This window comes from Vanacampus margaritifer, chromosome 1, assembly GCF_051991255.1.
Source record: "Vanacampus margaritifer isolate UIUO_Vmar chromosome 1, RoL_Vmar_1.0, whole genome shotgun sequence".
In the NCBI taxonomy this organism is placed as follows: domain Eukaryota; kingdom Metazoa; phylum Chordata; class Actinopteri; order Syngnathiformes; family Syngnathidae; genus Vanacampus; species Vanacampus margaritifer.
The window spans coordinates 11,575,311-11,587,425 of NC_135432.1; the positions used below are offsets into that span (position 1 = coordinate 11,575,311).

Genomic DNA, 12,115 nt, shown 5'->3' on the forward strand with positions numbered 1-12,115 from the left:
AGGCGGGTTCAAAGTTCAGAGGAGGTCGGAGTCCGAGGAGATGTTTTGAGACGGGCTGCGAGGCCCATTAGTGATTCCCCTGTCCGATGCCCCGCCGTGTAGATCACACACTGGCAAATAGGAGGATTAAAATAATCAATAGGCCTGACTTCCATCGATCGGACGCGTGCGCGCACGAACACACGCATCTAGTAATTAGTGGCAAACCTACATCACGTCACGCGCACAGGCGCGCACGTGCATTCTCCGAGCTGTATAATGAAAATAGTTGCAGCTGCTTGTGCACTGACACAAAAAAGGTCACGAAGTCACAAATAATAATAAGCTGTATGGTTTTCTTGGTTTAAGAGCCAAGACGTTCTCAACACGATCACACAAGGTAATTATCTTATTGCTAATAGTTATTAAAATAGTTGATAAAACAATTGGAATTCACTACATTTGAGCTAAATGTACTTGAGTTTGATTTATCTGACTGTTTTTTTGGAAATACACGGCACGGTAATCAGGCTAACCCAGTTAATAGCCTACCCTAGCCTATAACTTGTTTTGATGTTATGTTCATTTCAAACTAATTGCCTTTAATTGTTCGCAAAACTACTTTTCCAGCCCGTTAATTACAAACAACTAAATCACTGTTATTCACTGTGAATGTAATGTTTAAGCACCATTACCACATAACGCAGGCAAGTGTACACTACAAACAGCAACACTGCCCTCTTGTGTCATTCGAACAACACTACATACGTGTCATTTCAATGCGTTCTAAATGCTAAAACAAACACATCCAAATATTTGAGGAGCCTTTATTCAAATGCAAGAGATGGTAGAATCAAAAGCTTGGGAAAAATGTCAAATATTGTGCCGGTATGTATACTGTTCTGCTTTTTTTGGTATGACTTATTGCTACCATGACAAAGCAAGCCATGTGGTTTTGAGCCAAATTATTCACCATTATTACAGTAGATCAAACTATTATCGTGTATGTATAAATACTAAATTCCCATCAAAAATTGACAATGATAGCAGTAGTTATTACAATATTGGGTGTACAATGGTTAAAAAAAAAAAAAGAAGGAAAAAAACATTTCAGGTGATGCATCTTGGAATGTGTCAAAGCAAGCTTTAAGACTCCTTAATGAATGCATTCATATTGGTCATGTACAGTATGTCAGCCGAGGTCTTGTCTTGAGACAAATCCTTGTGGGATGTAGAAAGCTCACTGCAAAAAGAGGAATCGTGACAGGGTAAAAGGGGAAAAAAATAAAAGTGTGATTCTTTTCATCTTCAGCCGTTCATGACCATCCTGACCAATTCTGTGAGGAGAGATGAGAGAGAAAACAATTCAGAAGTGCATGTGTACATGGGTGCTCCTCCATGTTGAGCCCACAACAAAAAGGAAATGTTCAAGAGGACACTGAAGGAGGAAAAAAGGAGGGGAGGTAATCGTCTATTCTTTAATCAGCCAAAGCATTTGGCCGCGTCTACAATCCAACAAGAGCTGGTTAGAGAAGCCGTCTGCGCTCGGTGCTTTCTTTCCTCCAGCCCAGATGCAAAGAAGGGAGAAGATCAAGGGAGCGCACAGCTACAAATTCAGGTTTCGTCAGCACAGGGAAATCGATTAGCGTGAGTGGGACTCTTTGCAAGTAGACTGATTAGTAGAAAAAGGTGCTAACTGCTCCATTCTCCCAAAGAAATAATCCAACCGCCGACCCGCTTAAGGGAAGCCAACTTGCCTAGATGTGTGTTTCTGTGGAAAGAGCAACACCTACAGTTCAAAACACCCGCAGAGGAGAAAAGCTGTTTAAGAGCGCCGCCGCCGCTGACATGCAAATGAGAAGCCGCCGTGTAATCTCCACAGCCACCAGCAGCGACGAGCTGACAGTGGGCAACAAGCTTCCCATGAATGACAAGCCACTTCACCTGTGTGTCCGCCACCCACCAGAAAGCTGAAGGGGGGCCCGGACACATGCAGGCGGGCATGCTGCAGCCTTGGGGGGCAAGTCAGACGGCTGCCGGAGGAACAGAACAGCAAGGAGGCTACAAATTGGGCCAGAACCTCAGCACTAACGCAGAAGGACCACACGGCTTTCCCCAGACACCGACAGGTTCAATCTACTTTGAACCGACACCATCTACACTCTGTGAGTGTTAGGGAGGCCTATTGTGAGTGGATTATTATTATTATTATTAATAAGCTAGGAAGCAGCAAAGCTTGCTCGTGCCACCTGGTGGTATACCCAAGTGCCCGTACCGGCCCTCAGCCTGACATGATGTGACGCACAAACGCTGTGGAGGAAGAACAGTTACACACTTTTGAGAGGTCTACATCATACAAGGTGAATCGCACACCCAAAAATCGGAATCAAATCAAATTGTGAGACATTCAAAGATTCCCACCCCTAATATATATACTACAATATGGGCAATTACCACATTTGCTTCTTGAAATGTCGTCCTTCCTAACCTAAATTTTGTGGCCATTTTCACCACTCAATCTCACCTTCGTAATTGATGCAGCCGTTTGCGTCTTCGTGTCCTGCCAGAAGAGTTTCCACTTCTTCCTCTGTCATTTTCTCACCTGAAAAGTCAAAAGAAAATATTTATCTTCACACATTTGTGGTGAATATAAATAGATGCAAATTGATATCTTATATAAATACAGAGAAACTTTTTTTAAGCATAATGTTAAACAACGCAAAGTGCAAAAAAAAGGGGGCTTTGTGTCACTGTTTTATAAAATTTTAAGCAATGAATATTTGAACACCAACAGTGGAACAACACAGACATAATACTCACAGGTATTCATTCTTTATCCGCTGCAAAGAGCAAAAAATGACTGCCGCTTACAGAGGAGTTCTGACCTGCTCCGTGTGCATCCATGCCTGAATTATAGTGCCCCCAGGTGGCCAATGTGCGCAGACCAGAAGGAGCAGCCCCAATCTTCCCATTGAATTTAAGCAAAATGTGGCAAAAAGTGTTTGTTTGTTTTTTACACTCTAATTATGTCATAACTATGTCATGTGTGCAAAATTACAAACTTTTTTTTTTTAACACATTGAAACATGTTTTGGGGGGTCGGTGTGCAATAGCATTTCCATTCATTTTAACTCATTCACTGCCATTGAAGACTATAGACGTCAAAAATTCATGCCAACTATGAAAAGCTAGATTTTTTTAAATTGTACATTTATAACAGATAAAAAAATTTCATGCAATTAATTATGATTAAATGCCCCTTATTTATTTATTTTCTTAATTAGGCCCGTCAGGCGATTCAAATTTTTAATTGTAATTAATCACATGGCTTCACTAGTTAACTAACGATTAATCACAAATTTTATTTCTGTTCTAAATTTACAATAAATTACTCGTTAGCAAAAGTGGATTTTTTTTTAACTAATAGAAATAGTTAAAATGAATTTTTTACGTCTATAGCCGTCATTGGCAGTGAATGAGTTAATGGGGAAAGATTTGAGATACAAGTGTGGCCACGGAATGAATTGAACACGTATTTCACTGTACATAGTAACTCTGCATATGAATGATGTTATGCAGAATAATGGGCTCTTTGCACAAATCCACTACTTCCTGAACTCAGTACCACTCCTTCATTTCCTGTCTTTCATGATTGGACAAACTGATTAATCCAGGTGTGTCTGGCCATTGTCGTCGTAATCAGTTTGTCCAATCATGAAAGACAGGAAATGAAGCAGTGGTACTGAGTTCAGGAAGTAGTGGATTTGTGCAAAGAGCCCATTACAAGCAATAGATTTTGAAATTCTGTTCTGACATTTTCCGAGTGTAACACAGGCATCTGTGCGCCTTACCTAGTGTGGTGAGGACATGACGCAGCTCTGCGCCCATTACTGTGCCGTTGCCTTCCTTGTCAAAGACGCGAAGTCCCTCCACAAAGTCTTCCATGGAGCCCTGATCTTTATTTTTAGCGATGGTCTGGAGCATGGGCAAGAACCTCTCGAAGTCCAGCATCTTGGTGTTCATTTCTGACAACACAAGGAGAACTCGCAATGTCAATTCGGTCTCTTCCAAGGTGACACGGGAGGGACTTGTATACAAGCCTCACCCTCAGCTTTGGGGTTTCCCAGGACCTTGAGGACATCCGCAGTGACGGGGTTCTGTCCCAGGGAGCGCATGACATCCCCACACTGGTTGTAACAGATCATTCCTTCTCCTGTTCTGTCGAACAGCAGGAACGCCTCCTTAAACTCTGCAAAATAAAAGACAAAACACATAAAAGGAAGAAGAAATTCAAATAAAAAAAGGGGAGACATGCATGGATGGGTTGGAAGAGATGATTGGGTGGGAAAAAGAACGGTGAATGAAAACTAGATTATGACAATGTCAGCATGCAGACTGAAGATATAAAGCAGACAAATATCAGCATTGTAAGCTTTGAAAACTGAAATGACCCACGGGTGCACATCTTGTTAAAGAGCAGCAAAAATAATAGACAATACTTTTATCAGCTCTGTTGTATGAGAAAAGCTTCCACATTACTAGAACATCGAAGCAACAATAAATTGTCAACAACGTGAAAACACACACAGCTAGCTCTGAATTGAATTTCTTCTTGAAGGGGGTAAAACAGTATAACTTTTTTTTTTTTAAGTATATGAGCAGAAAGACAAACGAGAGTTATTGTTTTAAGCACTATCTTGCAGACAGCCATGCACGGCGTTTTGATAGCCCATGGAAGAACATTCGGACAAAATTGGTGATACACGTACGTATGCAATGAAAACCTCACAATAATCACGGAAATAACTTCAATCAGACAATGAATCATTCTCATTCTTGTAGGTGGGCAAACTCGGTCCTCGGGGGCCGGAGCCCCGCAGGTTTTGGATGTTTACCTGATCCAACGCAGCTGATTCCAATCAACAGGGTCGTTATCAGGCTTATGCAGAGCTTGCTGATGAGTTGAGCATATATCAGCTGTGTTGGAGAAGGGAAACATCCAAAACCTGCGGGGCTCCGGCCCTCGAGGACCGAGTGTGCCCACCCCTGTTCTAGGCCCTAGGGTCAGCAATTTTATTAGGAATCTCTTTGTCATCCATTTTCCTCTTGCCATCATGGTCATGTCCGAGGGGGTCGGCCATATTGACAACCCTGTGGACCTTAAACTATAAACCGCTTGCTTCTCAAATTTCTGTTATCACCCGTCACAACTCCTTTGCTTTCTCTGGTCCATGTTCCATGCGGCACACACCGTATCCACGTAATCATCCTTTTGTCATCTTTTAAATAAGCAGACTAATAGAGTACAAGTTTGAGGATGCATGCGTTGCTACTTAGAGGAAAAACCTTGTAGCGAAAATATTTTTTCACTACAGTCGTACCATACCATCATTTCAGTCTAGGCCTGTTTCAAAAGCAATAGCTGATTTTCATTGGTTATTTTCCAGCAAATTTTTACCATCTTAGTTTTGCCAGTTTCAGTTATTTCAGTGACTTTTTTTTTTACCAAACACACTGTACTTATTTTAACCAGGTAAAAAGCTTAGCGATGTAACCCCCCCCAATCTGCCCAAGAGGCATCAGAAATTTTACAGTTCTCATTTTCTCTCATTAACTCTTTCACTGCCACTGACGTTTAAAGACGTCAAGTAAAAACCTACGCTTCACTGCCAATGACGTCAAAAGACGTCATCCAATGATTTTTTTATTTTTTTTTTGAAACGGGTAGAGGAAACCCTTCCGCATGTCTGGTGAACGTTTCAAGTCTGTCTGTTGTGCCTAATGACTATTTTTGGCCCCTAGAGGGCAGCGATGACTCTTTTTTGACAAGATCGGGTGGGCGTCAGTAGAGGCGGAGCTAGAGCGTCGAGCAGGAGATGAGAATGGAAGACAAAGGAAAAATGGCGGCCGGTCGCGAGGAGCTCACGCCCGAGACGTTTTTTTCAAAGACCAAAAGCATCGCTGAAAAAGCACAGTTGACGACGATGATCATCATCGATGATGAAGATGAGGGTGGTGACTCTGTGGTTGAGAAGCATTGACGCGGCAGTAGAAGACGTTAGATGGAGCTAGATGGAGGAGGGAACGGGCAATGGCGAGCGTTTGCAAGCAGCTCTACACTTACAAGACGAAAGGCATCGACCAACGCTAAAATAGTACATTGATGACGACGGTGATCATCCTCGATGATGATGAAGGTGAATCCGAGCTTGACGGCGAAATTGGAACCGCTGATGCGGCGGCTATGTCGTAACGCGGAGCGCAACCGAGCACGCACAGGCGGACGTTCGATCGGACGACGGAGAGTGCCCCGAGTCCAATGCATATTCATCGGAGGAAGTGTGTACAGTCTGCTACTTGCTTTTTATTCCCCGGAAAAAAAGGCCGTCAAGAAAGTGTAACGTTTGCACGCAAAACGGACCAATGTGAAAGTGAAAGTAAAGTCCTGGCGTCTCCTTGCACGCAGGAGAGCGTTACAAAAGGAAAAACTGTATTTGAAACATCCACATAATTGTAAGTAGTACCACAGTTGCACACATTTGTAAATAGTTTGAGAAATTGTTTTGTCAAATTGTTACACTGTTGAATGGAAATAAACGTATTTTGCAATCAAAAAACACTTTTTCATTGTTGGTGAAAGCGTTTTACAGAAGTAAAGCACTATTTAGGTGTTTGTGGCATCATTCATGGACAAAAAGAAGTGTACAATTCACTAGAGTGCATGAAATAACATCGTTTCACAAAAAGCTCTTTTTCTCCGTTTTTTGTTTCAAAAGAGAATTTCGGTGAAAGTAACCATTTTCTATTGTTGATTATTGAAGAACGGAATAAGGTAGAAACAAACTTTTTTTTCTGATGAAAGCTGAGAGTCAAATCTTTCATTTGGTAGTATGTGTGTTTCCATAGTCCAAACACAACATTTTCTGTGGACCTTGAAAGATCACTCAAAATGCTTAAATCGGCTGGCACTGGGGACAACCCGTTTCTGAAAACGTCTGGCAGTGAAAGAGTTAACAGTGGGGTACCAACCATTTCGTTGACACAAGAACAATAACACATCCCTTAAAAGTGTACAAATTATAGTCCAACAAACATTTCAGTTTGTGTACAAGTCTAACAACATCAAAAATTTACTTTATTATCACTTCCTACAAGTGGGAGGCATTAAACACTAACCTTACTTAACTAGGCAACAAGCCAATATTGTATATCAGCTCTTCTTATCTGTTCAACTGATATGAATACAATTGTAGCAAAGAAGATTTAATCAATGAGTACAGAACACTTGTTTGGTTAAGCGTGTTACTTTACTGGAGTCGGCAAAACTCCTGGCATAATTGTTTGTCATCAATATTTTAGAGTGTAAAGTAACATGAAGCTGGGTCCAATGTATTCAGTTTTGGTTTAACTCGTTTTGTCAAAGTCAAAGGTTTTACCAAAAGGATTAATATTATACTAATTCATGACAGTATGATACATGAGCCACAAACTGGTGAAACATACCTGCAAAAACAGAGCCAAGTCAGTTAGGCAGTGTTTGTGAGCTTCTTTTTTTTTTTTTGTTCAAAGGAATGCGCCTCTTCCCTTCTGGCATTAGACAACTTTTCCCCAGCACCATATTTGGTAATGGAGGAGTGGAGGAGAGGAGGAGGAGAGTGCAAGAAGGAACACCGCCTATTATGTCAACGGTGATTAAACATACAGTGCATTACTGTGCTGTGTGCAGCACCAAAAAAGGGGAAGCACTAGACTAGAGAATGACCGTCTTGGAATTGATGAGCCAAAGTTTATGGTAACCTAACCTGACACAAACAGGAGCGACAAGAGACTGCACATGACTATGTTTGGCATTACAACACTGCAATTGCAAGACTGACCACAATACACAGCTAGCAACTTCAGTAATGTTTTATGGAACATGTCAACGACTTGAACGTAGCAAACGGCTCAAAGCATCTCATTCACATCAACAACAAAATCCGCTATATGTTAACATGCAAACCAAACCCGGCCGACACAATCCCAAATTATTAGCCAACACTTTTAGTCCTAAAGCGGCCCTCTACCGACTTACCCTGAATCTGTTCCGGGTTAAACTCAATCTGTAAAAAAACAAGCAGTTGCAAGTGCAAAGGGATGAAACTGTGCGAAGGAAACAAGAGTAGGTATTAAAAGCGAGTCTACTGTGACAAGAGGAAGACAAAAAGCAGGGTGATAATGACGAAAGGGGTAGAGTGCCTTCTGAAAGAAGCCACGATGACAGCATGCACATAGAAGCGTGGTGTAAAATAAATAAATAAAAATGCAAATGCGGAGTACTCACCCTGAATTTGATCGTCCGAGAAGTCAGACTGTTAAGAGACGATGAAAACATCGAGATGAAAATCGCACTGGATTTGGAACGACGCTAGCAATGTTAGCTCCGTTTTACTAACGTTTTAAAACTTATCCGTCCCCTATACTTTACTAAGACGTACTGTTACAAACATGTTTAGCATGATATTTATATACGTTCATTATGTGGTATTTTTGCGAGAAGCCCTACATTCGTAGAACCTACAAGCTAACATTAGCTTCGAAAAAGTTGCACTTCCGGTAGCAACCAGCCAGCACAACGACATTTTGAAGCGAAAGCACTTAACCAAAACGATTGCATCGATCATTAAACTACATCTGAATCAATAATTGCTTAACATGGTTATGTTATTTACGTCGAATGGAGAGAAAACTCACCATGTTGGAAACGACTGAGGTGTGTCCGAGTAGGCAGAGAAAAGAATGTGACACTGACTACTAGCACTAGTTGACTCAGAAGTGACGGCTGGGCTCGATGGGCGGGGTGAAGAAAAAAAGAAAAGACAAGAAAAAAGGCTCTTTACGCTACGTCATGACATCATCACATGACGTCGTGGGGTTGGAGTGACTCGACTCGTACAATGTATATATATATATATATATTAAGATTGGGGCTCCGTAATGTAGTACTGAATTGTGGAGATACAGCATTGCACGGTTTTTCACACTATATTAATTTGAATTATGTGATTTGTCTCTTCATTTCCCCCCTGATTAGTGTTGTTAAACTGTCAAATAACAGCAGTGACTTAATAACATTCACTTTGAATAATTGAGAGTAACAGGGGGTTCCAGTGAGGACAAGGCTAGGTGGGGGATTATAGTGTTTCTCCAACTTTATCGAATCAAGGTACATATTTATTAGAATAGTCACAATGCGAAAAAGAGCTGTAATCTCTTGTGTCATCACTTACTCTGTTGTATGAATGGCAAGAGGTGGTGGATACACAAGTAGGGCTTAAGTTTATTGAACCTTCTGACATCTAGTGGAAAAATACTCAATTGTTCTGCTTGTCACTGTACATCACTGGCATAGATAAAACAACTTTATACACAATATTAAAAGTAAATAAATAGTTAGTACCCAACTGAAAGTGGATAATTCCATGTGGAACACTGCTCTCTCAAGCCCATTAACTCTTTTGCTGCCACACGTTATCCAAAAAACAACACCGACAGTGCCAGTCGATTTCGAGCATTTACATAAACACGGTGGGTACCACATGAAATATCGCGTTCTATTCTTTGATTAGAAAAAACGTATGTCTCTACCCTTTTCCGTTCTTTAGTAATCACCATTTGAAAATAGGTAATTTGAGTGACATTAAACGAAAATTGAAAAGATAAGGAGAAAACAAGCTTTTTTTGAAAAGATACATTTTCTGCACAACAGTGACTTTGACCCAAATATTTTTTGCTTAGTGACACTCTGTGAATTAGATTTAATGTGACAAAGGCTTTGATCATTCACGTCATCCTTGAAAACGTTCTATTTCATCAGATTTGTCATGTTTCAGTGTAATTTCATACTACCGGGAGCCCATTGAAAAGAGATACAATGCTGCCATCTGCTGGCCATAGTTAGTGGCTGTTGTGGGATTTTACAACCCCAATGACAGCGCACAGACGTTGCACTTCCCTTTGAGAAAAAAAACGTAGTAAACGTCAATTAACGTTTTTGACAGCATTCATTTGGATTTTAGTAAACGTCGTTTACCGTTTTTGGCGGTAAAAGAGTTAATATGCTGTGATGTTATGGTTGGGATATAGTGAGTATTTGTAATTCCACAAATTAGTTTGTATTGCGCAGCTTGGTTATGTGCGGTTATGCCTGCCTTATAATTCCTCGGTTCAGGGTTTGAATCTTTGCTCCGGCCTTCCTAAGTGGCGTTTACATCTTTGCTTTCTTGCTTTCTTTTTTCCTGCGGCTTTTGTGATTTACTTCAAGTTCCAAAAACAAGTTTGGTTCATTGAAGACTCTTAAGTTGTCTACAACCATGAATTGTTGTTGTTGTTGTTTAAATGCCCTGCAATTGGCTGGGTATCAGTCTCACATGGCTGTGGTACTAATGATGGTAAATGGCAATGGAAGTGGAAGTACGTATGGATGGATGAAATGAATTTGCAATGTAGGTGATAGCCATGCAAAATGATAGACATATTGACACAGTTTAACATGAGGTTGAGGCGAAATGGATGTCTTTGCCTCTTATGCGCATACTTTATGCTGTATTCTCACACCATGTAGTTTTGAGGACATAACATTACTCATGGAACACATACACAGAATCACTGCCCAAGTACAGTTCAATTGTATTTGAAACCATTGTGCCGTTGCCACTTAGACAGCAGGCAGAATAAGAACTAAAGTGCAGTGTTCCCCCTGCTGGCACTGCTGCGTGATAGTAAAAGTAATTCATAATTGCCTATAAATTCCAGAAGGTGGCAGCAAAGCTGTTACCAACTCTATGGCTTTGTTCTCCCCTCACTTAAACATACTTATTGGCACAAAAATGTCACTATATGGCACCATAGCAATATTTTGATTAGACATGGCTTGAGCAGAAAAACAAAGCGCAATATGTTGACGGAAAGGCGGGTACATTAACAAAACAAAATCCATTTAAAGGCCCATTCAGGGGGAACACAGCATAGAATGCAGTATGCTGCAAGTTTTCCAAATGGAATAATCAGATTCATATTTCTAAGGCAGTAACTGTATTTGTTAACTCTTACATTATTCTATGTAATTGTAAAATAAAGAAATAATATTACACTTGCGTGTCTGGTAAAATGATCATGCATGTGCTGTGACAGAAACAGTCTCAAAAGACACTGATGGCATCACTCTTAGTGGCCTAGTTCTTATTTTAGCTTAGCTGCCCATTTTTATCCATCATGTGCTAGATTGCAAATAATCACCTTAGGTTGTTTCAACATCATCAGACAACAAAATACTGATTCTTTCTGCGCAGAGCCTACTATACGGAATAATTACATAAAGGATAGGCGTATGATTAAGGTCACTCACCTCCAAAATACTGGGGTCAAATGGTGAATCCGATGGTCGCAGCATCCTAGGTTTCTGCTCTGGCATTATTTTTGGTGCTGCCGGAACTGCAGGCAAGCAAGGAAAAGGGGGACCCATGGGCTGAGGCTGGGCCACTGGTGAAATTGATTTCTTAACGAAGGGTTCTCTTTTGGGAGCCATTCTTTACCTGCTCTGGACTGTATGATGGGAGCAACTGACTAAAATATGTCAGTGCAATGGAGAAATGGGTTGATGGAAAGAGCAGATGATGATGCATGTGATGCTCAGAGGCTGCAGGGGTGGATACATGGCACATGTGAAAGAGAACGAGAGGGAGTGAGGCAAAGCGTAGGTTTGGAATAAGGAGCAGGCTAGGAATAGAAGCTTTCTATGTCTGTGTCGTTAGGACTTTGTTCCTTCATGCACTTTGTCCTTTTTATTTTTTATTTTTTGAGCACACCTTCCTCACTGGTTCCCTGCATTTGGGTCCACACTTCACCCTTTAGCATAGTATACAGGTTCAAAGGAGAGTAGGAAGACTGTTTAACTCATTCACTGCCAGTGCCGACTATACACGTCAAAAATCCAGGAGAACTAATTATTTTAGTTTCACATTTTTTTCCCACTTTTGTTAACAAGAGTATGAAAACCTAGAATTTTTTTTATTGTACATTTAGAACAGATATAAAATTCCTGATTAATCTTGAGTTAACTAGTGAAGTCATGTGATTAATTACAATTAAAAAAATT

General features: G+C 40.7%; 1 protein-coding gene across 6 annotated transcripts; it reads right to left on the bottom strand.

Annotated features, from left to right (window-relative positions):
- Positions 1-790: 790 nt before the first annotated feature.
- Positions 791-11,560, bottom strand: LOC144056078 (myosin light polypeptide 6). Of its 6 annotated transcripts, none has more exons than XM_077572489.1 (7): positions 11,366-11,425; positions 8,054-8,081; positions 4,085-4,228; positions 3,831-4,004; positions 2,504-2,581; positions 2,255-2,289; positions 791-1,316 (listed from the first exon to the last, which is right to left on the bottom strand). In XM_077572489.1, exons 1-6 carry the CDS (start codon positions 11,408-11,410, stop codon positions 2,261-2,263), a joined length of 498 nt encoding a protein of 165 aa, XP_077428615.1. In that variant the 5' UTR covers positions 11,411-11,425; the 3' UTR covers positions 791-1,316; positions 2,255-2,260. The 6 variants fall into 6 exon arrangements, with proteins under 6 accessions (XP_077428615.1, XP_077428632.1, XP_077428624.1 ...); XM_077572506.1 differs by having other exon boundaries at positions 2,241-2,289; XM_077572498.1 differs by having other exon boundaries at positions 2,229-2,289.
- Between the last annotated feature and the right edge of the window lie 555 nt (positions 11,561-12,115).

Excerpts from the sequence above, each read along its gene's own strand:
- LOC144056078 (XM_077572482.1), bottom strand. The coding sequence starts at position 11,545 with ATGGCTCCCAAAAGAGAACCCTTCGTTAAGAAATCAATTTCACCAGTG. Across the intron at positions 8,082-11,365 it reads TTGACCCCAGTATTTTGGAG|ATTGAGTTTAACCCGGAACA; the intron begins GTGAGTGACCTT and ends GTTTTTTTACAG. Across the intron at positions 2,582-3,830 it reads TCATGTCCTCACCACACTAG|GTGAGAAAATGACAGAGGAA; the intron begins GTAAGGCGCACA and ends TTGACTTTTCAG.